This window comes from Canariomyces notabilis (assembly GCF_033297395.1).
Source record: "Canariomyces notabilis strain CBS 508.74 unplaced genomic scaffold N656scaffold_18, whole genome shotgun sequence".
In the NCBI taxonomy this organism is placed as follows: Eukaryota; Fungi; Ascomycota; class Sordariomycetes; order Sordariales; family Chaetomiaceae; genus Canariomyces; species Canariomyces notabilis.
This window is the reverse complement of record NW_027041840.1, coordinates 3,863-26,641: the sequence shown is the minus strand read 5'-3', so window position 1 is coordinate 26,641 and position 22,779 is coordinate 3,863. Positions and strand designations below refer to the sequence as shown.

Genomic DNA, 22,779 nt, shown 5'->3' with positions numbered 1-22,779 from the left:
CAGGGGTGAGTACTAGTGAGTACAGTATGCAACCGCCCCAGGCGGGGTGGCCACCTGGGCTCGGGGATCCACGTGTCATAACTCCCACTCTTCCAAGGTTCCCGGAACATGGGCCGGCGATCGCGAACCTTCTGTCCTACGACTCTACGTATAAGCACCTAGTAAACTTCCCACCGCAACTCACTGAACGAAAGCCCACACAAGTTACAACCAATACCCGGAAGGCTCACATTTGCATCGCAAGAAGATGGCACAATCGACGGCGCACCGGCGCCTGCTCCAAGAATACCGCGCGCTGACCAACAACCCGCCCGAGGGCATTACGGCCGGCCCTGTATCCGAAGACGACCTCTTGCACTGGGAAGCGCTGATTCAAGGGCCCGAGGGCACACCCTTTGAGGGCGGCGTCTTTCCCGCCGAACTGCGCTTTCCAAAGGATTATCCCCTCGCCCCGCCAACCATGAAATTCCTCGGCGAGGTGTTTCATCCGAATGGTACTGCCTTTTCCCCCATTGTCCACGTGCTACACAAGCGGATGGTCTCTAACAAGCTCAACAGTCTACCCCAGCGGCCTGGTGTGCATCTCGATCCTGCACCCTCCCGGTGACGACCCGAACCACTACGAGCATGCGTCGGAGCGCTGGTCGCCCATACAGTCGGTCGAAAAGATACTCATCTCGGTCATGAGCATGCTGGCTGAGCCCAACGACGAGAGCCCTGCCAACGTGGAGGCTGCCAAGATGTGGCGGGAGCGGCGGAGTGAGTATGAGAAGAAGGTGAGGGAAGGGGTCAGGAGGATGCTAGGGCTATGATCGAATTAAAGTTACCTCATGGCGCATTGGGACTTCGGTTTGGTTTTTTTGCATAGCGCACTATGATGGCTCAGTGTTTTCAAGAAGTTCAAGCAAAGTCTACGGAGGGCATGGCGTCTGTTTGAATCTAGAGCGTGGCTTATCGCGCCTATTTCCCGTACCTTCCCCCTCAACACCGCAATGCGTGTGATACCACCATTTCTAGCCTTTTATGATGCCGCTTGCTTGATATGTCATGCTTCAAACCATCCTTATCCCTTTCAAAGGTTGTTCTCCGCCTTGAACTTATCCCACGCCTCGTTGAGCGTGCTGAACACCGTCCCAGCAATCATGCGCACTTCCGTGGTAGCGTCTTGCGCAATCTAGCATCCCCGTTAATAAACTCAAGGCCCCATCACCAGAGATCACAAAAAAATACGGGTACTCACCTTGTCGGGATGTGTCTTCGCAATGGCCTTCATGTAGACCACCTTGACCTTGTTGGCCATCACCAGCTCATGCAGTCCCACCTTCTTCCACCCGCTGCCCTCCCACAAAACGGTATCCAAACTGCTAAGGAGCGCCCGCAGGTTATCCCTCTTGCCGTCGCGCCAGGCGGCGATGCGCGCATCGACCTTGTCGGCAAGCTCAAACTTTTCATTGCCCTCGCGCTCGGCGGCCTGGTTGGCCGCGCGCAGCCGCTCCACGGCGTCTGAGCTCTTCTGGCTTGTCGAGGCGGGTCTAGGACGCGCCGACGGCCGCGCCGCGGCGGCAGCAGGAGGGCGAGTTGGTGCCGGCGCCGGCTTGGGCGCGAGCGCCTTCTGGCATCTCTGGCGGCCCGCCGTTGCGGCGGCCCCGCCCAGCCCAGATTCAACACAGAGCTGCCATACCGCCCCGGCATCGGCCCACTTTTCCATTTGCTCGAGTGCTTCCGCCTTGCGAGCTAGTGCCTTGCCGTAGAGCTCCCGCATGTCGCGCTTTTCGGCGGCGCCGTTATCACCTCCGTGCAGTTCGACGTGCTCGCCCTCGCCCTTGCCTGGACCGATCAATCGGATTGCGGTATCGGCATCCTCGACGGCTTGCCGCGGCTCGCCTATCTTGAGTGCCGTCAGCGCGCGATTGCAGAGCAGGAGAATGGCTAATGGGTGGTCCTGTGGGACTGCGGCGAGCGAGGAAGTGTATGAGGCGTGGGCGGCGGCGTAATCGCCACGTTTGAAGTGCGCGGTGCCGTCCAGACGATGTTTAGTTGAACTTTCTAAGGCGATCGGCGAGGTGTTGGGTATCTGGCGAGGCGGACGCGCAGGCGCTGGTCTTGGGGCCGGTGATGATCGAGCTGTAGATGGGGGGGCTGTAGATGGGGGGGCTGGAGACTGCGACGGCTGCGTAGATCGCACTGCCAGCGTAGGTTTTGATTCTTGTCCAAACAGCAGGTTGGGTTCTGGCTCTGCTGGTGGATTTCCCTCTGCCGACGGCTGGGGAGTAGCCTTCTTCCTACGTGCGGGACTAACGTATGCCTGGAAGTTTTCCTCTTCGGTCACCTGCTTGCTCAGCCGGGGATGTGGACCGAGAGTCGCTTGAGAGAACTGCTGCCATTTCGGAGCCTGAACTCCCTGCCCAGGGCGGGGCGGTAGAGCTGGTGAGCGTTCGCGGAATGGGGAGTCCCGGTTAGGGTGGCTCTCTGGTGTCATCCTCCCTGGCCTCCGCTCCGGTCGCCCTCCTGACTCTAGCAAGAGAGCTTCATCTGTGACGTGGGCCGGTTGTCTCCTCACGTCAGCCTCGTGGCGGTCTTGGGCCGACCGCATCCATTTTGGTTGATTTGGGTCTCCGTCCTGCTGGAACTCTGCGACTGCCTTCTGGACCTTCTTCTGCCCAGTTTTCCAGAGGCTGTTAGCAGTCTTGAGAAAACTTGAGCCCACGGCGGCAGCTGTTTTCGCAAAATCGGTATCCATGGAGGCCGGTGACCGGCTGTCTCTACTCCTAGTTCCATTGCTGGGAGACTCTTCCCTCATCCAAGTCGGAGCCTCATGACGAGACTGCCTTGAAGTGCGCTCGTCGCCACCTCTGGAATGGTCCGTGGCGCTTCCTCGTCCCTTGGCTTTCTCTTTAGCCTGTCTGTGCGCGTCATCTAACAACCAGTTGACCGCAGCCTGGACATCTAGCCCCGCACCACTCTCTGTCAAGCCTCTCCTCGCATTCTCAGGGGTAAAGCCGTAGTCGACCAGCTGAGCTACAGCCTTGTCGAAAGGATCATCTGAAGCCGTGGGTTGCCCGACCTCGGAATCCGAAGATGAATCCTCAATAGGTTTCCCAGGCTCGGGTTCCCGGGAAAATGATGGCGGTTCGTGCTTCCTGACTTGGTCAACAGGCTTAGCCAGATCCCCCAGCAAATCATCGTCCTCGTCCGCAGCTGGGGGAGGCGGCGCATTAGTCTTCGCCTTGAGCTGGCTGAGTCCGAATAGGTCGTCGTCATCGTCGCCAAAACCTTGGCCACCGGGCACTGCAGCCTTATTCCACGCTTGTGGATCACCAAGGTCCAGATTCGGCGCGTTCGCAGTCGGAAGGCTGTCCGAGAGAGCAGGCGGCGGAAAGTAGCTTGAGTTGTCCACCTTTGTACTAGCATTGAAGGCGGCAAACAGGTCGTCGTCCGACTCGGCTGCAGATTTCCCGTTCTGCGTCCCCAGACTCTGTTCCGTCGCGGCTGGCACCGGTGCTGCAGGCGATGATGTCCGAGCCGAGGTTAGGCCCGACTGGCGCTGGCCGAGCGAGTCGAAGAACTGCCCATCGCCGTAATATGCCTGTGCCTGCTTGCGCTTCTCCTCCTCTTTCCTTCTTTTCTCGGCTTCTAGCTGGTCCTGTCGCTCGCGCAGACTTAGGTTTGCGTTGCTTTTTCCGGCGCCGAAGTTGAGGAGGTTGCCAAAGCTATCCTGAGTGGGCTTGGAGGCTGGCGCTTTTGGCCCAGTGCTCCCAGAGCCTTGGGCCGACAGCGGAGTGTTGCGACCGGATGCGAAGGGCGAGGGAGTCGGGCGCAACGAAGGATATGGCGTCGTCACAGTGTTCGTGGGTCTCTGTTGCCCAGACTTTGTGGTGTTGGGGTTGGGCGCGGACCAGCTCAGCCCAGAGAGATCATCCATAATATAGGTAGTCTGTCAAGAGATATCGCCCCAGGACAATAGTTGGGAAGGCGAAGTAACACATGCGAAGCGCAGAGACAGTGCTGTCGCGTAAAGCTGCTTCCACAAGGGGTTGATTGTTGCAGCCACATCCACAATCAACCCTTGAAGCCACAGCGATTGCTCGCCTAACTGACCTGAGTTCCAAGGTTAAAGGTGGGGCGGGAAAGGGCAGGCTCAGCACCGTACGGGAAGGGGGGGGGTCCAGCCAACCGTTGCTCAACGCAACAGAATTTTCCTGATGACAACCGGGTTTCAGTTGACTAAAATACTAAATGCGAGCCTAGACAGCCATTTGCAGGTGCCAACTGACGGTCTTCTAACAGTCAATCAACGGTTCGCAACTTTCCAACGTCTGGTCGGGATATTGTCGGGTAATCTACGCGTGTCGAGGACCTGTTGCGTTGAGCGACGGTTGACTGGACCCCCCCACCTTCTTGCTAGGCAGGGAAAGTGCCCCACTAAATTGCCCACTCCAGCCAGTCAGCGATCCAGACCATGGCCGTTTCCATGCCGCACCTCATGCCCAGATCGACAATCAACCACTGCCTTGCTTCAACTCGCACGTTATCTTCCGCCTCAACGACCGGATCTGATGGATATTGGGGCCGACCACCGTCGGTTTGGAGTGGGGAGACTTGTCCCCTGCTGTCAACAATACCATCAGCTCAAACGGACTGCAGAGCACCTTCCGTCCCATCAGGAATGGGCTTCGAATCGGTTGCCATTCTGGCCCAACCTAACTTATATAACGCCCGCCGCTAGTACCTCAGTCTGGTGTACCGTTCAGGCTCAATGCCACTCAGACTATACCCACGCTGCCGCCGCAGGATCTTATCACCGCTTCCAGTGTATCGTACACATGCTGCTTGCATCCATGGATGTATAGCACCATTAAAGAGTAACTACTGTGTAGTCCTCCTGGTCCGCCGGCCTCGTTAGCATATGAGGGACAGGATCTATGGTACTAAGCTACCTGGGACAAAACCACTGCTCCTATCCGACAAGGCACTGTATGTATCAAGTACCGGGCACATGCTTTGAACCACTCATGGCACTGGAGACAGTATGCGGCCGTATGTACATCCAGCACGCAAACTGAGTCTCCAATCAGTTGAGCTATCTAAGCATTACTGTAGAGCTGGAGCCTAAGTGCGAGGCATTTATGACTCGAAACTCCTGTGCCCTTTGAGCAAACCCGGGCCTGGTGAGCCACCTTAGTTCACTCTATCCGGTTGGTCTGGTCGTAGATGACCCTCGTGATACGTGCGTGTAGATTCATTATCTGACCAGCCTCAAGATCGGTATCGCAGACTTAAGAGAAACTACTTTCCAAATGTCGGTCGATCTGAAGACTAGGCAGGTATCAGGTAGATGAAAATGCTCATTGTGCATACGTTCCCCTCAGATATACTACATGGCGCGTATCGAGGTAGCGAAGATATCTGTGGACGTATACTAGGGTTTAGTAAAGTAGCCAAATAAGAACTAGAATACTATCGGCCACAAACTCACAACTCGCTCGTCGATGATGGACGAAGCCGCTACGTAGCAGGCAAATGTTAACTACGGAAATCCCCCAATGCGGATCAGAATATCAATCTAATGATGACCAGCGAAACAGGCGCAAGGTCAGGGGTTTTATGTTGACAGTCTTGAGGAGCGTCTCTACGGAATCCACTAGGAAAATAGGGGAAAATTCATCAATGGAGATCCTTGCAGCGGAAGGCAGACAAGGTTGAGAGCTCGACATTTTGCGGCATGGTTGGTTATCGGGATATCTTGGCTTTGAATGAACCGGGAACCGCTCAGTACCATACGAATATGTTAGCCTCATCTATATGGATACTACTTCGTACATGTAGTGTAGGTACACATGAAACTGTTTCAGCCTTCACGTTGGCGCTCATCAGATTCCAAGCGTTTTTGCGTTGGGACCCCTCCTCATTTCAACCAGTGATATGCATACGTATGCACCCCGCTTCGTCGCATCCTCTGCCGACCGCCACCGAAGTCATCCCAAATTCCCCTCAGTTCGACTGATGTTTGCAGAACCTCTAATTGTGCATTTACACTACATGGCTGAGCGTCGCGATGTCGCCACATCCCGGAGTTACGTGAGACGACGAAATTGGTTTGCCAGGCACAACTTACCGTGGCGAGGAGCGGCGTAGAACATCACGCGCTCCGATGTAGGCGGCGCGGATTTCCACGGTTTGCTGCTGTTGAGAACTTCCATGAGTGTTTGCGCACAGTCTATCGTGGAGCGACATTGTCCTGTTGAGAAACGCTTGGAGACTTCAATCCCTATGGCAAGTCTCTATTGTCCTCTCTATCTTTTAATGAAGGCTTTTCAGGCAATGAACCTACCTATGCTTACGCCAGACCTATGATACCTAAGGCTGTCAGCAAGTCGTCGCAAGGATCCATCAACCAGCTCATCCGGCAGTGCAAAATTATGGATCATCCAAAGGCGGATATTTGAACTTGTAGGTTGCGGGTACGAAGTACATAGCTTCGTACGGTACCTTGCGGATACAGAACGCACCGCGCACGTCAGATTTGGCGTTCCTGGATTAGCCAGGCACCAACCCCACAAGATATGTGGGCACTCCTTGGCAGTTGTCCCCTTAATCCAAAGGAGCCGCCGATCCAGCCAATGACACTCCTGTCTTGGGTGGCTGAGTGCCGCTTAAGGAAAGAGCGATGTCGCACAAACAACACCCCGGTCAAGGGGTCCATCCTTCCCCTTGCCGTTTCTCCGTAGTTAGGTCCAACTTCGAGAAGCCTGGAGCTCTCAAATCTGGGTTATCTTCAACCCACCACCACCATCGTCGCTGCCGTTCCTCGCAGAAGACCCTTCTCCTGGTTTTCTGCGCCACCCTTTTCTTCGCCCTGTCATTCACTTTCAGACTTCTCTTCAACCCCAATTCGGGCCCCACGCTCCTTACCTCTTATTATCGGCGGCATCGATCTGGCATCCGTTCCTTTTCCGATTTGTGTCGATTGCCAATCCCCTTTTTCGCGGTTAAGTACCGCACAAAGTCGCGGACTGCGACTCGACGACATTCATTCACCACACACCAGCCCGGTGCGACAAGCCCGCAAACCCGGAGAGAGGCCTTCGTGTTCCGGAGTTAGACACTTGTGAGCTTGACACGCAGCCGCAGTGAGCGACCGTCTGTGGTCGGTTTGCTGAGGCTGTGTCATCTCTCACAGATTTACGTTCACCTCGACATCCTTGAGCTGGTATGTCGATTCTCAAGGTGGATGGAGAGAGTAGTTGCTCTCCCCCGCATCTGGTGACTAGTAACCATAATGGCCGGATAGCCTTCGCTTACTTGCTCCGGCTCAAAAGCGATGAGATGAAGGCGCTAACATCAATTCTGCGCGCAGGATCGTCAAGTCTCTGATTCGACTTCGACGCTCGACAATTCAATCCTCATTCAGTCAGCAGTTCTATCCTCGGCCTGTTCGAAAACATACACGTTCAAACAGTTCTCACGCTCCCTATCCCATCATTTCGTACCATCTGACCTTGAAAGTCGCTCCCTGCATCCATCAAAATGAGAATCGACATTCAACTGGCCATTCTTGGCTCCGTGAGCGGAGCCGTCGCCTTCTGGCGTATGGAATGCCGCGGCCGTCTTGCCTTGGCCCGCCTTGACCCTTTGATCAACCCGGGCACTCTGTCGCCCCATGCTCATACGATCCACGGGTCTTCGGGTAAGTGTTCTTGTGCCGCAGCGTGCGGACTGTCTTCAAGATGCTTTTGCGTTTGCTAACATCGTTTCCTACAGGCTTCAGCGAGAGTGTAACATATGAAGACCTTGTTAACGCTGACTGCACCTCGTGCGCTGTCATTCAAGACAAGTCGGTCTACTGGACTCCCAACCTTTACTTCAAACACGCCAATGGCACATACCAAGCCGTTGAGCAGGTGGGTGGTATGCTTGCGTAAGTTAACCTGGTCGATCTCGTGAATATGCTTGAATCATCAATCGCTAACTGCCTGCTAGCTATTATTTCCTTGAGCCCGACGCCGGTAATCGTGGCGCGGGAATCAAAGCCTTCCCCAATGATTTCCGTATGGTTGCCGGAGACGTCAACCGCAGAAACTACTCAATTGCTGGGCTCAGCTACTCGCAGCCGGACCCGGAGAAATCGCTTTGGGCGGCCCTTGGCCAGACCACCCAGGAAGATCTCAGCCAGCGTGCGATTGGCTTCAATTGCCTCAACTATCAGAAAACTCCCGAGGCAACACTAGAGCGCCACTACTTGCCAGAGAAGGATTATCTGGATGCCCACTGCGCCGACGGAGTTCGTTTCGAGGTCATGTTTCCTTCCTGCTGGAACGGCAAGGATATCAGCAGCTCGAACCACAGAGACCACGTCGCGTACCCCGATCTCGTCAATACTGGCACTTGCCCCGAAGGGTTTGATGTGAAGCTGCCCGGCCTTATGTACGAGACCATTTGGGCAACGAACGCCTTTACTGGTGTTCCTGGCGAATTTGTCATCTCCAACGGGGATGTCCAGGGTGTGTAACCCGGTACCCGTCTTCAACCTGTTGTATCTAACATCTGGCTTCTAGGCTTTGGTTACCATGCCGACTTCATAAGCGGCTGGGACTCCGACTTCCTTCAAAGCGCAGTTGAGCAATGCACTAACGACAGTGGGCTGCTTTCTGACTGCCCCATCTTCACGCTCCAGTCAGAAAGCACGCAAAGGAAGTGCAAGATGGCGGCACCCATGATTTCCAGCGAGAAGATTGACGGCGTAATTGGTGCATCGCTTCCTGGTGGTGTTCAGATCCACTACGGGCCTGAGCCTGCCAACGCTGACAGCAACACTGGCAGCAACAATGGGCCTGTAGCGAGCGTTGAGTCGTTGGCCGTTGAGGCTGCCTCGACCACGTCGAGCACTCTTTCTAGTGTCGTGCAACAGGAGGAGCCGACTTCGACTCTCAATGCCAATGCCCTTACAGAGCCTTCCCCCGGTTTGTCTGCCGACGAGATCAATGCCCTTGCAAAACCATCTCCTACTCCGTCGACTTCCGAGATCAATGCGCTTGCAGAACCCTCTCCTGCTCCGACCTCCACCCTATCGGACCCGCCCATTCCCGAAGGATATGAGCTTGTTCGCACCGACTACGTCACCAACGGCAACACTGTGAGCAAGATAGTTGTTGTTGAGACAGTTGAGTACGTTATGGTGGCTACGGAGACTGTCACTGTGACTGCCACGCTTGGGGCTCAGAAGGCTCGTCGGCAGCTGCAGCACCTTCATCGGCACGCCCATCACTAAAGGGGTGAAGTGGGCTGAGCTACCATGTTCTCATTTTGCAGTTCTCTTGAGGAGACATCTTTGCTGCACATAGAGGACAAAACTCAGCTTTTCGACTTTCGATCCCTTTTTGTCTTAGTTCCTCGTCTGGGCTCATGCATGGAAGGTCGATGCTTGGGAGAGCGAGAGGTGTTGGAGACTGGGGCTTGTGACTCTCCAATTTGGGGGCCATCAAGGTGATGGGGACTGTCTTGCATCGCAGGATGAGAGGAAGCCATTCTATGATCTTGCCAGAATTTCACTTGTAGTGTAGCATTGACTGCTGCCACTTTGCGCATGAGGGACGGTGTTCAGGTGTTTACTTGGGACTGCATTGTCAAGATACCACTGCTTCTGGTGCTCCTGGTCGGCGAGACCTCTATCTTCGAAGCGTTGAGTTTATGACATATTTGCGTTGATTTAGTTGTGAGATGACTGGCGATTACGCTCAGATCTCTGCATCCTTTCTGCTGGGCTATAAAATTGCCTTCAAGGTACCAGACTAAGATGCACATGGTCCCTCCAAATGAAGGAGTCTTGATGACCCTGACCTTCATTCACGGCCGGAGCTATCCACCTACCCGACTCGAAAGTCAACAAACAAGCCCTTGAGCCTAACAATGTGATGCATCTCGGTTGATCGGAGATTGGCTCATTTTCAGAAGTCGTAATCTGCTATGTTCCCGAGCCTCGCCAATTGAATTGACGCGCTTTTCAGCACAATATTGTTGGGACTGGAATGTTCTTGCTACGCAGAATTCATTCCAACCCACCAAATCAGATTACCGTGCACCAGGACTAGCTCTCTGAGCAGATTCCTGTCGGGAAACCTGAAATGATGTTATGTTCTCCCCTTAAACCTCGTGTTCATCCAGCCGGCTTTGATCATGTCATCTCGACATCCCTTCCCAGTTCCGGGATCAAGAAGCCGACGACCAGTTTGCCGAAGTGCTGGCTGTATTCAAGGGGTCAGGTCTAACAATCTGACCAAAGACGAGATAATATGCTCTGTTGTCTTCGCTAAAAGAACGAGCAGGTAGCCTCCTATTTCGAAACTGACGCGCCATTGATACCACGACGGCAAGGTAGGAAGCGCCCAGCAGATCCGCCATGATATTCCCGCGCCAACACCCCCTGGGCTCGAGAGAAACGACACTTTCCCTCCCAAGCATCGTGGCTGTTGCCCTGCCTTGTGCTCTTACCTTCATCTGCGGCATTGGCGTCTTCATCCTCTGGCTGTTGCGTCGCCGGGCAGCGCACCGTCCAAGGGCCCTTCACGAAGACGGTGTAATTAGCGTGGAGCAAGGCGACTCGCCCGCCAAAGCCAGCAAAACGCGATCGACGCTGCAGAGACTGTGTTCTGTGGCAATACGGTCGGTGCCCAAGCCGCAGTCCAAAGACGACGACAACGTTCTGCCACTCCGTCACAGATCGTTCCCTGCCTTCCCCAGCGTGTTCAAGGGCCTTAATCGCCGTCAGTCATGCAAGTGGCCATCACGGGACCGAGACATGAGCATAAAGACATGCCGAGAGAAGCCATCTTGGATTGACGAGGACGCTCTCCATGGGCCAAGGGTGAGCGGGTTTCCGACTTCCGCGGAGGGGAGAACAAGGGCTCGCGGTTCGTGGCCGATGGTGAACCAGGCACCTGCGCTACCTAGGCTGCACTACTCAGTCTATGGTTATCCAACGGCTGAATGGCCCGGTGAGGAGGCCATTTGGGAAGGCTTCAAAACAGGGTTGGGTCATGGCCAGGTTCACGCAGGCACGAGAGAGCTCCCGGAACCACCTAGGCCAGCCCTTCCCGCCAACAGGGGACGGCATGATATCTCTAGGATATCAAAACCCCGCCCTAGCCCTGCTGGGAGCCCTACCAGGGCTCCGCCCAAGACGCCGTCAAGATCGAGTGCCAGGCCCCGGTCGACTGACTCAAGCCTTAGAGAAATACTGAGGTCGACCGAGAAACGGCTGCGCGAAGGCACCGTCTGTGGGACTGCCAGAAGCATTGGGCTCACAGAGTCACCTTCCGCGATCTCCAAGCTTCGACACTCCAAGGTCTCCGTACCGTCGTCTAGGACGCCAAGTCCAAGAAAGACCGGCCCTGGCAATCGAGGCACTCCCGGTCACAGGATACGGAGCTCAGGCAACCCGGTTCCTTCGGTAACGGGCAGTCTTGTCGGCGGCGAATGCGGGATTCCAGATGGTCCATCGGTACCCACCAGCCCCAGCGGTAATCAGAGGAAACAGGGGGAAGCAGAGCAACATACGTCCCAAATCCGTTCGGTGCGTAGCTCAGTGTCCTCTGAGCTGTCCACCCTGTATAGCGAGGACGAGATGCCCGAAGAAGTCAGGAGGGCTATCATGCCGTTGGCTGGCCTCGTTGTACAATCACAACAGGCTGCGGACGTGCTAGGCATGAACGACCCATTTGTATCGGCTCCTTCGCAGTCTCCAGCTTGTCGGGCATCAATCAACCAGGGATGGCCGGCAAAACAGCACAAGGCTCAAGACTTATTCCGGCAAAGCCTAGAACGCTCGAGGTATCTCCGCAGAATGACACTGGGCCACCCACCTGCACAGCCGGTACAAGAGCTCGTCCTGGCACCGCGGCCGCTGACGTTGACTGCAAAGCCCACCATCAATGCCATCGACCAGGGTTCATCCCGCAGATGCTCCATGACAGAGCCCGGCTCCATACAGCCATGCATAGGCAGTTACGCTCCATCATCAAAGACTGATGAGCCGCCGCCGATTCGGGACACCCAGACATTCTCGCCCCACAACAACTTGAACGGGCAGGCCTCCCCGCATGCGACCAAGATAAGCACGCCGAGTGCAACCCCGGCGCTACCCCAGCCAACAGCGACAGATTATCTATCCATTTTCCGGGAGCAAAGACGCAAGACCATCTCGTTGGTGAAGCCCGAAATGCGGATGGCAGACGACCAGCGGAGTAAAGGTCGTTCCACGACTCTGATCCCTCCATCTGTAGATGGGCTATCATTCCCATCCCGATCGGGAAGCGAAAACAGGCGGGCTCCGCTCGTCTTCCCCCTGAACCAGCATCAGCAGCAAGGTCAGCAACACCAACTGAACCAAAACCGCCAGAGCATCTCCTCTTCAGTATACTCCCAGGACCTTCCAAACAATCCCTCAAACCCAGTTGCAGACCTTGAACACGCTGGCTTCCACGAAAATTCCCTCCCCTTCCCGTCCCCGTACCCAGCACCCCTTTCTGTACCGGAAGCGCACGCCAACAGCAGCAGCAGCAGCAGCAGCTCGAAAACATTGGCGGTGGCGACGCGTGATTCCGTCCCCACGGGGACACCGACCATCCTCACCGTGATCGGCGAGGAGGATAGTCACAAAGACAAGCCCGACGGCGACTGCAATGGTAAAGCGAAAAATGAGTGTCAGAATCAGGATCAGAACGGAAGCAACACCACCAACAAGAATAAGACCCTGGCAGTCCCTGTCCCGGTCCTCTCAACCATCGCCTCACTCCGGCGCATGAACAGCTCGATCAGTACGTGTAGCAGCACGGCCACGGCCACCACCGCAGCCACCTTAATCTCCAGCCAGCGCAGCGCTAGCAGTACTAGCGACAGCAGTAGTAACAGCATCAGTTCCGAAGCGGGGAAATTCCCGATCTCGATCCCAATCCAGCCTCAACTCCCACCCCCACCCTTGCCACAAAGGAGCGACCAGAGGGAGACCACCACCGCCACCACCATTACTACTACTGCTACTAGGAGTAATAGTACCATCGGAGCGAAGAACTACTTTGCCCTCGGCAGCGGCGGCGGCGGCGGCGGTGTTGCTGGTGTGAGCCCTGGCACTGCCAAGCAGAACAACAACAAAAGGAACTCAATCCCCACCACCCCCAGACCGGCCAGCTGGGTCGGAACTGGCGGTATTGCCACTAGTACCAGTCCTGTAAGCCCCGAGTCGTCACCGCTCAAGAGGCGACGGGCGGTGGGGGGCGTCATGCATCCGATTCCAAACCAGCAGCGCCATCACCACCCCCACCACCACCACCACCGTAGGCCGGCAAGTGCCGTGCTGACTAGGGCGGGGCCGCTGGCATCGTCCTTTGCCGGGCCCGAGCTTGGGTACTTTAGGGCGTCGGCGGATGGGGAGGGGAAAGAGAATAGTACTGGTCTCAGCACTAGTGACAAGAATGAGGGTGCTGCAGATAAGTTTAAGCCGGTGACGGGGGAATTTACTTTTGAGGCGGGCTGCGGCGGCGGCGATGACGGGAAGGGGATCAAAACTGAGGACTGGGGGGAGAGTCCTTCAAAGATAAGCCTGAAGAGCGTGGACAGCCTGGGGCTGTATGACCGGGATGGGTTTCTGATCGCGTCGTCGCCGGTCAGAGTGGCCAGTCCCGGGTCGAGAGTGTGATGGGTTCAGTACTTTGGAGTTCATGGTTGCGGGTTTGTTGGTCATTGTGCTTGGTTTTTCTTGTCTTTTCGACATGTTGTTTGATTTCCGTTTTATGTATTGTGAAAGTTGGACGATTCCCAGATGTTTAGCGATTACAGTAATGTATAATTCAGGTATCTCCGCGTTGAATGCTGTCAGGTGCTGCCAGCTGCAGGTGCTCGGCATCCCCCAACTCCTCACTCACTCACCTCTCTCCGCTCACCTCATCGACAACGTGCTTACCTTCATCATAACAACCCTTGTCCCCGACCATCATGCCTCCCCTCCCACACCCGCCTCTGCCCCGGCTCATAACCTACTACCAGACCCACCACACCCCGTCAGGGCAGCATATCTCCATCCTCCCCTTGATCCAGCAGCCCAACATCGCCGTCACACATGTCATCCTCGCCGCAATCCACATCAACGAGGACCCTTCGGCCCTGACCCTGAACGATCACTCGCCCTCGGACCCGCGCTTCACCACCCTATGGGCCGAACTGCGCGTGCTCCAAGCGTCCGGGGTCAAGGTGCTCGGCATGCTGGGGGGCGCTGCGCCGGGCACGTACGCGCGGCTAGACCAGGACTCTGAAGGGGAGGGGTTTTCGGACTCGTTCGAGGCCTACTACGCTCCCCTGGCGGCGCTGGTGCGAGAGCGGTCGCTGGACGGCCTGGACCTGGACGTGGAGGAGAGCATGTCGCTCGCGGGGATCGTGCGGCTCGTAGACCGGTTACGCGCCGACTTTGGGCCGGGGTTCCTCATCACTCTAGCGCCCGTGGCAGCGGCGCTGCTCAGCACGCGGCACAACCTGTCCGGGTTCGACTACGAGGCGCTCGAGGTGATGCGCGGGCGCGAGATTGCCTGGTACAATGCCCAGTTCTACTGCGGATGGGGCGACTGCAGCAACCCGGCCATGTACGAGATGCTCCTGGCTAAGGGATGGCCGCCCGAAAAGATCGTCGTCGGGCTAGTGACAAACCCGGAAAACGGCGGGGGCTGGGTCCCCTGGCATCTCCTGGCCAACGTGCTCCCGCTTCTGGCGGGCAGGCACCCTCGCTTCGGTGGCGTCATGGGTTGGGAGTACTTCAATAGCTTGCCTGGTGGCAAGGGGAGGCCGTGGGAGTGGGCGCGGGTCATGACTGCTCTGTTAAGAGGGAAGCGGATGAGCGGATTGGAGGGGTTGGAGGGGATTGAGGGCTTGGAAGGAATGCAGGGGGTGGATAAGGGGAAGGGGCCACAGGCGGGAGGTGGTGATGCGGCGACAGTGGTGGACCCTGACGAAAAAGGCAATGAGGATTTGATGGTAGCTGTTCCCCAGGATTTCGAGTATCTCTCTGACGGGACAGAGCACGAAGAATAGAGTACGTATCTGCCTGCTGGCTTATTAGAGTGAGTACAGTGGCATCGTCATGTCCGTCGGCCGAGAGCTAAAGCGTCATGAGCCTGCATACGTCAACCTGCCGGACGAACTCCCGCATGGGAGCGACGTAGTGTAAGAGCTGTATGCGGCGAAATGACCAGTGAGACCAGTAATGAAGTTGCATGGTCAGCAAGATGAGTGGCGTCTTGGGAGCGGAATTCTTGAGCTGTGATGATGACACATGCGGCGTAGCAGCAGAAATCTGATGTGACGTCCAGGACCCTGTCTACGACGTCGAATAAGTGTACTCAGAGGGCGATGGATGGGAATGTTGTCAGCCTGCGAGGGGGAAAGCGGTGAGGGATGGGAAAGTGTGGATGGGATTCTGCGGCCTTTGACTCAAGGGCCGATCCACTGTTCTAGATTCGCGGCGCCAGCTGCAAGGCGAGCTTATTCTACTTACACTATTATGGCCCTGACCGATGTTGATGGTGTCGTGTGCTTGTCCAAAAAATTGGCTGAAATGGAAAGGTCTGGCCAAGCTCCCCGGCGTTGTGTGGGGACAGCCCTGTTGCTCTTCCCCTGGAATTTGGAGGCATTGACTGACAAGGGTCCAGCCACCGCCTGACGTCATCAGTATGTGTAGCGTACTGAATTGTGTGTGTATTGTATGTACAGTACGATACACGAGTTACATCCGCAGTCAGCGTTACACTGCGAAGAGAAGTGACCCATCACGAAGCACACTTCTCTAGTTGCACAATGTGCAAAGACTCGCTTTCCTAACCTGACATCGCCTTCAACCGCTCCTGCCTAGTGTATTAGTCCATTGAGCGAACACTACACAATTTCTTTCCATCTGGACGAGCCATGGCATCTCGACCACCTTCTCCTAAGGATGCCAAATACGTACTATATTGTACAATACCACTCGTCCTTGCACAACTTTCTTTCTGTGAGCCCCGACTGCTCGGAGCAGACGCGCAAATCCTCAGCCGTGGTTGATTAGAGTTTCGGCAGAGGTGCTTGGCTCTTGACAACAGAACTTGGCAAATCGCACACCCTAACAGCCTGGCTCGAGAGAGATGCCCTTCCGATATGTACTATCCTGTATTGTACTGTATGGACATACATTGATTATTGAAACTCTCCCTCATTCCCCGCCTGCATATGTGAGATTGTACGTTGAAGACACCCCACGGATCCCAAATTTGGGTTACATGACGGCAGCGGCGATTTTTGCCTGTTTCTGAAGTGTTTCGTGGTATTTCAAGGCACTTCTCGCGCGTACTGGCCGCTGACATCATACCGAACAGCCATCACCATCTACGCCCAAGGGGTCTGCAAACGCTGGAATTTGTGCCTTGGGGGATTGCCCACCATGGTAAAGGGCAATATGTTGCGGCCATATCCCTTGGGGTGACGATCTTGACTCCAGGAGCCAGCTGTCTAACCAAGAACTTCCGCTGAATTTATATGCTTGATGGTATACTTACTGTTGCCATATCCAGATACCTTTGCGGTAGGCGTGGGATCGCGGAGTCGGCCCAACTCACCGACGCGGGCCTCCGAGCTGCTCTCGCCGTTGTCACAGTTTGCCTCCGTTTCCTAAGACGGTAACGGCTGCAGAGAAACTGTGTGTACAGCAAAGCCTTGACCCGCAAGGGGGTCTTGCTCTTCCAGGTGCCTTTTCACCAACTCCTCCCTTCACCACTCGTGACGTTATTGCTCGCATCGTGAGACTGCCGCCACCAAAGGTTCCCACACGGCGGCGCTTTGCGGTATAATTGACCTTGTCGCAGAACAAGTCGGCGAAAAGGGGGTTGCTTATATTTCCGCTTCCGTGGCGAAGGCATCCCATCTTCCGTGGCGGAGACTGACACTGCACTACGCCATCCATGGCTCGAGCATGGATGGCTGACAGCCCCTCCTTGAGAGAGAGGCATGCGCGCACATCATTGCCGATCTGTCATGGAACCGGTAAAAAGACGCAGTTTGACGCTGCTGCAAAGACCTTCCATCCATTGGAGGGTGTGCTGCTTGTCGTTACCTCTGTGCAAATCTGGGAGACCGATGTCTGCAGATCAGAGTGACGGAAGCGATCAAGGTAGACCGGGATCTCCGTTGAAGGAAGACCCCTCCCGTCCTCTCATTGTCGTCACCCCACGAACGGTCAAAGAACCAACCACCCTACCCGCCACGCCCCCTTCAGTCGTTGTGCTGGTGTCCACAACCCCTTGTCTCATGGTTCCAGCGCTCCGTTATATAATTATATAATCTCCCCGCAAACAATTCCTGCCATCTGCCGTTCCGTTTCTACACTAGTCCCGATCTCATCAACTGCAGCCTGCGCTCCTCTGACCTGACTGATACCCCGGTTTGGACAGTCCCTAACCGATCAACCCGATTTCCTGATACATATTGGTCCCCTAACATTGCCAACTCTTTTCATTTCTGCCAACCAATATTTCCTCACGCATCCCAAAGCCCAAAGAGTGCCCAATATGGCGGCGACGCAACAGTCATACTCGCTCTCAATGCCTTTCTCACCACCGCCTCCCCCTGATCTGGGGACATATTCTCGCTCGATGCACCAGCATACGAAGCGCCAAATAGAGGCCATCTCACAATCGCAATCGCCGCCACCAAGGTCGTCTGCGCAGCATAACCAATCGTCGTCCTCATCGGTCCTCCCCGATGGCGTCTCGGGCCGCAATCGGAATCCGAGCGATTATAGCTATCAATCTTGATGGGTCGTGAGGATGAAGCGGCGCAGTTATCACGTTTGGATCGACAAAAAAACAGTTAAAATGAGACGAACATTCGGTGCTGCGCCCCGAAGTGCCCACCGAAGTGCACCACCGAGCGTGCACCACCGGAGCCCGCTGGAAGATCCAAGTTCAGAAACGGTACGCTGGAGGGAAGATGGCTGCGGCATGGTGGGGTACATGACAAACAATGTATACATCTCGGGTTGGCGCATCCGGCTTGGTTTGGCTTGGCTCGGTGCCGATTGTGGGCGGTGTTGGGTTTTTGTTTGCTTTTCCACTTAGCAAAGCACGGCGTTCAGAGAACAGGTTAGCATAAACAACATGACACTGGGCGGTATATGAACATACTCCAGCCGCCTCGATGCACCAGTGACTGGTCGACCGGCATTCATCTGATGCTTATTTTGGTGCTGTCTAGCAAACCACGCACAAACTGTCGATCTTCGACGGTCAATTCGGTCTAGACCATATAGACACTGTGATTCTCGTGAACTTATTCTTCCCTCCTGTTGTTCGCTCAGACGAGAGGCTGCTTCTTCTTGATGCCCAGCAAAGCAGCATGGTCCTTTTTCTTTTTGATTTGGCGCTTGAAGCCTGGCGTTGGTATGTCCGTCTTGGCCGCGACCGTCGCTGAGGATGAAGGAGAGGGAACTTTGTCGGAACTCGACCCCGAGTCAATCCCCATGTCTGCCGGCCCCTTCTCATTGCCGAGTTCTCCATCCGCATGAGTCGACAGCACTTCTCCCTCCTCCACCAACTCCCCTCTGGCGCGCGCAAACGCTCTCCTCGCAGCTTCAGCATCCTCCTCCTCCTGCCTCCTCCTCTCCTCCTCCTCGGTGCTGAGCAACCCCACAATTTCCAACCCCGCTCCTTCCCTCTGGGCCTTCTCCAGTCTCGCATTGCGGCTTCTGATCTCGTCGAGCGCGTCGGCGACCGCCATCTCCCTCTTGGCATCCGCCGTTTTCGCCTCCAACTCAGCCATGGCATTCCGCTCTTCCGTCTCGATGCCTTCACGCTCGGCCATTTCGCGCTCGAGCCGGTCCAGCCGCTGCTCGTCCGTCTCCTCCTCCCCGTCTTCCCCGCCGCCGCCGTCCAACCCGCGTTTCCACGGCTCCGTGTTGCGCTTCGCCCCGCGCTCGACGACGTAGTCCTGGTTCTTCGGGTCGGTGCGAAACACAATCTCGGCCGAGCAGCGCGTGCAGCGTATGTAAAACCGATAAATCTGGATGCCCAGGTACCGCTCGTCGGGCGGCGTCTGCTTGCGCGCGTTGAACTTGCGGCCCCGGTACATGTACTCGCCGCAGGCGATGCACCGCAGAGAGAAGGGCGCCATCAGCCGCACCGTCTGCACCTTGGGCTGCCCCTGCTCGGCCTTGGGCTTGCGCGACCGCCCGACAAGCGACGGGTCAAAGTCCGGCGGGTAGTACTTGGTGAGAACCTTGCGTTCGGACATGGTGAACTAATCTGCGTGGTTGATTTTCGTTGAGTTGCTTGATTTGTTTTTGTTGACGTAGCGGCTGGGATTGCGCGGCTTGGGAGTTGGAGGAGGTTGAAATCGTTGTTTGGGGAGTGTTGTTATTTTGGGGAAGGCGAGCCGGTGATAAAACGCCATCGAATAAAAGAGGCATTAACAGGTCCGGGTTAGGGTTGGTAAGCAGCTGTCAAACACCTGGATCGCATTGGATAGCCGAGAACTGATGACGAGAACACACATATGAAATTCACAAGCAGGGGCATTTCTGTCAGTATCAGACGGTGGTTCTTTTCTTCCAATGGTATAAGCTACTCACGAATGCCAACCTCCAGCATCTCGGCCAACAAATCCCACTTCGCCGCCGCCTCGTCCCTGCTCGCCCGAGCCACAGCCCTCAGCCCGCTCGCAACGAACCGCAAATGCCTCTCATAATCCCCAAGCATTTCCCTCAGCCGAACAGGGTACGGCTTCCCCTCATCCTCTCTCGCAACACTCTTTTCCCCAAACCACCACCCATCATCATCCTCCTCCTCCTCTTCCTCCTCACCGTCCTGCTCCTCGTCTTCCTCCTTCGCAATCTTCCCTCTACCTCTTCCCATACTCCTCCTCTTGCCCTTGACCGGTGACAAGGCCACTTTTGCCTTGAGAGGCGACGACTCCATGACGGCCGACATGGATAGTCTCTCAATCTCGCGCGCCTCTTGCTCCCTCCTCACCGCCTCTGCCTTGCGGGCATCCTCTAGCCGAATAACCTGGTCGAAAACGTCGAGCACGCACTCGCGAATCGGTTGCAGCTTGGTCCCCTGGCAGGACTCGCTGAGGATTCGGCTGATAAAGGCTGCGTGCGCGGCTGCCATGCTGTCTAGGTCGACGGCGTCGCGCAGCTCGCTTCTCAGCCGGGCCGTGCTCGGCGCCAGGACCAGGGTGGTCAGGTAGGTCATGAGGGTGGTGCAGAACCAGAGGAGCTTTGTGCGGAGGAGGTAGTAAGTGAGGGCGGCTGAGTTGCCATCGGTGTTGATGTTGTTGCGGCTGTAAGAGTTGGGGAGAGGCCGCTGCAATATGGAAATGGCGCGGCGGGTTTGGAGGAGGAAGGTGAATATCGTGTGGTAGCCGCGGATTCCTTCGTCTGAGACCACAATCTGGATCGGCCAGCTGAGGCGGTACCGGAGCCGGATCGCCGGGAGGCTAAGGCGGACCGAACTTCGGGAGGCGAGAGCGCTGTGTGCGAGGCCACCCCGCTCAAGCTCGGCTGAGAGCCGGGGAGCGTCGACGCACGCCGAGAAGGCCTCCTGAGCTATCTCGGTTAGAGTGAAGCGGTCTTTCCAGGTGCTGCTGAAGTTGTCTAGGTGTCGGAAGATGGAAGATGCAAAAGCATCTGACCTTGCACCATCGGACATCAGGTAGATATGCTCCAGAGCGTCGAGTGCTTGGGACAGACCATACGTGCTGAACAGCAATTCCCGGAGCGTTGCGGCCGCAGTGTGATGCTTACTCTGAATCCAAGCGTCAAAGGCAGCGCTGAAAAGCTCGCTGAACGGCGCAAACTCGAGCTCATCCGGACAAACTGCAGCAAAGTCCATCTTGGGCTCGGTACCCGCTCGGTATTGCCTGGTCGACTCCCGTTGCTTCATGTGGTTGAGGACAACGATACTTTTCCCTGCCGCAAGGATGCGATCGATTGCAGGCTTCAGGAACCGTGGGGCATGGAGTTGACCCTCGGTGGTCCGCAACAGGTTGAACTGGCTCTTCCAAACCTGGGGCAACGGTAGCTTTGTGGGCGACTCGGACACAAAGAAGGTTCGGTCTCCGGGCAGGAGTCGCCCTTCTTCCATCCAGAGCCGGATAGGCTTCAAATACACCTGGAAACAATCAAGGAAGATGCTTCCTAGCAATCGATACGTTGCGCGTTGGCCTTGCAACTGCGATATCCCGACTGCGTCGTATAGGAGCTCGAGGTACCGAAAGGCGTGAGGATTCCGCTCCTCTTGGAGCTGGCGCACAATGTCTGACAAAGCATACAGTGGTGTCAAGGTTGGTCCTAGTTCTACTAGGACTCCTATCAGACTAACTACCACATCTTCCTCTATGGCGACGAGCCGGCCTTGGTATGTGACCAACTCCTGGTCGAGGGAGCGCAATGCTTTCTGCAGCGAGTCTTGGAATACCTGGAGCAGGGGCAGCTCTTCCTTCGTCCTGGCAAAGGCGCGCAGGGGGGCGAGTTTCCGACCACATTCAGAGAATGAAGTTACGAGTGCCTTGTATGCGTCCCAGGAAACACCTGCAAGCTGATAGCGCGTGACAGGGCAGCATTCGGCGTCAAACAAGGTCGTTTCGAGCCCGGCCAGCATGAATAGACATTCGCGAAGGAGTTGGGTCGTCGAAATCGGAGTCTTCCTCAGCTTTCCATCCTCGCTCGTTGCCGACGCATGTCTCCATGACTGTGAGTCTCTTATTTGCTTCAACAACTCGTCGCCTTGCGGCTTGAAGGCTGAATCTTGGACGGTTCGTAATGGGACGTCTTCAGTCGAGGTAGCAGTAGTGAGTGACTCAATTGTTGCCTCTGTCTTCGCTTCTGACTTTGCTTCTGACTTTGCGTCTGGCTCCCCCTCATCGCTCGAGGCCTGGGAGTAGTCAATGAAGCGCCAGATGTCCCTCTCCTCTTTCCAGCCATCTTCTCTTGCAATTTCCCGCCATGTCAGCTTTGGCGGAGCATCCTCGTCAGGCTGCAGCAGAAGATCCAGACTGCCAAGGTCTGACTTTTGCGCCGGCTTGTCGGCAAGCTCGAGGATCAAGTGTAGGATTTCTGGCATATGCTGGTTACGGTGCTGCTCTAGGGCGTCCAGCCGCTTTCGCAGCGCGAGGGCGAGGGCTTCCCGGCCAACAACATGGAAACGCTCCTCGAAGCCATCCAAGCGAGCTTGGACTTCGAAATGATTGGTGCTAGCATAGTTGTGTTGACGCACACTGCGGAGCACGAATTCGCGACAAGCCTCTCTCCTCTCTTGTTGTGTCTGAGACGCGCATCAGCGGGATTGAAGATGGTCCTGAAGCAGTCCCGTGGAAGATAGTACCTCTGGGATAGCGGTAACGGCTGCGACGAGTTCGTCGGTCAGGATGCCCAGTTGCGCAAGGTATGCCATATTGCAGCCCTTTCTAAGGTGGGCATTCTGCTAGTACCTAGTCCTAGACTCAGTTGGTGCCTCCTCAAGGTCAGCAGTGAACGGAGTGGGACGCGAAGTTGCTGCAAAGAACTGTGTAAACGTAGTTTGCAGTGTCGCACTGTACTATACGCAACACAGCACAGTTTCCCTTTCTGTAAGTAACATTGGTCATAGAGAAAGAAAAAGATTTTTCAACTCATAATTGAGGTTTGACGATAATTATGAGATTGGTATAGGGAAAGGGAAGTTTGACGGTCACTCTGCTTAGTCGCGTGTGTGTGGGACAGTATAGAACCTGTAA

At 55.8% G+C, this 22,779-nt stretch overlaps 8 protein-coding genes across 8 annotated transcripts; 5 read left to right on the top strand and 3 right to left on the bottom strand.

Moving 5' to 3' along the window:
- The first annotated feature begins 179 nt into the window (after nt 1–179).
- Nucleotides 180–1,157, top strand: N656DRAFT_781357 (ubiquitin-conjugating enzyme). Its single transcript, XM_064815566.1, has 2 exons — nt 180–494; nt 559–1,157. Exons 1-2 carry the CDS (start codon nt 248–250, stop codon nt 810–812), a joined length of 501 nt encoding a protein of 166 aa, XP_064668167.1. The 5' UTR covers nt 180–247; the 3' UTR covers nt 813–1,157.
- N656DRAFT_191815 (uncharacterized protein) lies at nt 840–4,062 on the bottom strand. Its single transcript, XM_064808830.1, has 2 exons — nt 1,241–4,062; nt 840–1,174 (listed from the first exon to the last, which is right to left on the bottom strand). Exons 1-2 carry the CDS (start codon nt 3,920–3,922, stop codon nt 1,073–1,075), a joined length of 2,784 nt encoding a protein of 927 aa, XP_064668166.1. The 5' UTR covers nt 3,923–4,062; the 3' UTR covers nt 840–1,072.
- Nucleotides 4,063–6,511: 2,449 nt separating this feature from the next.
- N656DRAFT_191691 (uncharacterized protein) lies at nt 6,512–7,452 on the top strand. The gene is made up of 2 exons (XM_064808828.1): nt 6,512–7,263; nt 7,358–7,452. The coding sequence occupies exon 1, from the start codon at nt 6,668–6,670 to the stop codon at nt 7,100–7,102; it is 435 nt and encodes a 144-aa protein (XP_064668165.1). The 5' UTR covers nt 6,512–6,667; the 3' UTR covers nt 7,103–7,263; nt 7,358–7,452.
- A 75-nt stretch (nt 7,453–7,527) lies between these two features.
- N656DRAFT_769915 (uncharacterized protein) lies at nt 7,528–9,268 on the top strand (the record flags this gene model as incomplete). The annotated part of the gene is made up of 4 exons (XM_064813737.1): nt 7,528–7,687; nt 7,762–7,918; nt 7,981–8,501; nt 8,556–9,268. 4 exons carry the CDS (start codon nt 7,528–7,530, stop codon nt 9,266–9,268), a joined length of 1,551 nt encoding a protein of 516 aa, XP_064668164.1.
- Nucleotides 9,269–10,120: 852 nt separating this feature from the next.
- Nucleotides 10,121–13,838, top strand: N656DRAFT_191769 (uncharacterized protein). Its single transcript, XM_064808829.1, has one exon. The coding sequence runs from the start codon at nt 10,397–10,399 to the stop codon at nt 13,688–13,690; it is 3,294 nt and encodes a 1,097-aa protein (XP_064668163.1). The 5' UTR covers nt 10,121–10,396; the 3' UTR covers nt 13,691–13,838.
- A 75-nt stretch (nt 13,839–13,913) lies between these two features.
- N656DRAFT_781354 (glycoside hydrolase family 18 protein) lies at nt 13,914–15,180 on the top strand. Its single transcript, XM_064815565.1, has one exon. The coding sequence runs from the start codon at nt 13,987–13,989 to the stop codon at nt 15,070–15,072; it is 1,086 nt and encodes a 361-aa protein (XP_064668162.1). The 5' UTR covers nt 13,914–13,986; the 3' UTR covers nt 15,073–15,180.
- Nucleotides 15,181–18,000: 2,820 nt separating this feature from the next.
- N656DRAFT_781351 (DUF572-domain-containing protein) lies at nt 18,001–19,426 on the bottom strand. The gene is made up of 2 exons (XM_064815564.1): nt 18,192–19,426; nt 18,001–18,120 (listed from the first exon to the last, which is right to left on the bottom strand). Exon 1 carries the CDS (start codon nt 19,294–19,296, stop codon nt 18,361–18,363), a length of 936 nt encoding a protein of 311 aa, XP_064668161.1. The 5' UTR covers nt 19,297–19,426; the 3' UTR covers nt 18,001–18,120; nt 18,192–18,360.
- A 155-nt stretch (nt 19,427–19,581) lies between these two features.
- On the bottom strand, nt 19,582–22,627 carry N656DRAFT_781350 (uncharacterized protein). Its single transcript, XM_064815563.1, has 2 exons — nt 22,389–22,627; nt 19,582–22,328 (listed from the first exon to the last, which is right to left on the bottom strand). The coding sequence occupies exons 1-2, from the start codon at nt 22,455–22,457 to the stop codon at nt 19,626–19,628; spliced, it is 2,772 nt and encodes a 923-aa protein (XP_064668160.1). The 5' UTR covers nt 22,458–22,627; the 3' UTR covers nt 19,582–19,625.
- Nucleotides 22,628–22,779: the final 152 nt, after the last annotated feature.

Excerpts from the sequence above, each read along its gene's own strand:
- N656DRAFT_781357 (XM_064815566.1), top strand. The coding sequence starts at position 248 with ATGGCACAATCGACGGCGCACCGGCGCCTGCTCCAAGAATACCGCGCG. Across the intron at positions 495-558 it reads CGAGGTGTTTCATCCGAATG|TCTACCCCAGCGGCCTGGTG; the intron begins GTACTGCCTTTT and ends CAAGCTCAACAG.
- N656DRAFT_191815 (XM_064808830.1), bottom strand. The coding sequence starts at position 3,922 with ATGGATGATCTCTCTGGGCTGAGCTGGTCCGCGCCCAACCCCAACACC. Across the intron at positions 1,175-1,240 it reads CGAAGACACATCCCGACAAG|ATTGCGCAAGACGCTACCAC; the intron begins GTGAGTACCCGT and ends CGGGGATGCTAG.
- N656DRAFT_191691 (XM_064808828.1), top strand. The coding sequence starts at position 6,668 with ATGTCGCACAAACAACACCCCGGTCAAGGGGTCCATCCTTCCCCTTGC.
- N656DRAFT_191769 (XM_064808829.1), top strand. The coding sequence starts at position 10,397 with ATGATATTCCCGCGCCAACACCCCCTGGGCTCGAGAGAAACGACACTT.
- N656DRAFT_781354 (XM_064815565.1), top strand. The coding sequence starts at position 13,987 with ATGCCTCCCCTCCCACACCCGCCTCTGCCCCGGCTCATAACCTACTAC.
- N656DRAFT_781351 (XM_064815564.1), bottom strand. The coding sequence starts at position 19,296 with ATGTCCGAACGCAAGGTTCTCACCAAGTACTACCCGCCGGACTTTGAC.
- N656DRAFT_781350 (XM_064815563.1), bottom strand. The coding sequence starts at position 22,457 with ATGGCATACCTTGCGCAACTGGGCATCCTGACCGACGAACTCGTCGCA. Across the intron at positions 22,329-22,388 it reads CCGTTACCGCTATCCCAGAG|ACACAACAAGAGAGGAGAGA; the intron begins GTACTATCTTCC and ends TGCGCGTCTCAG.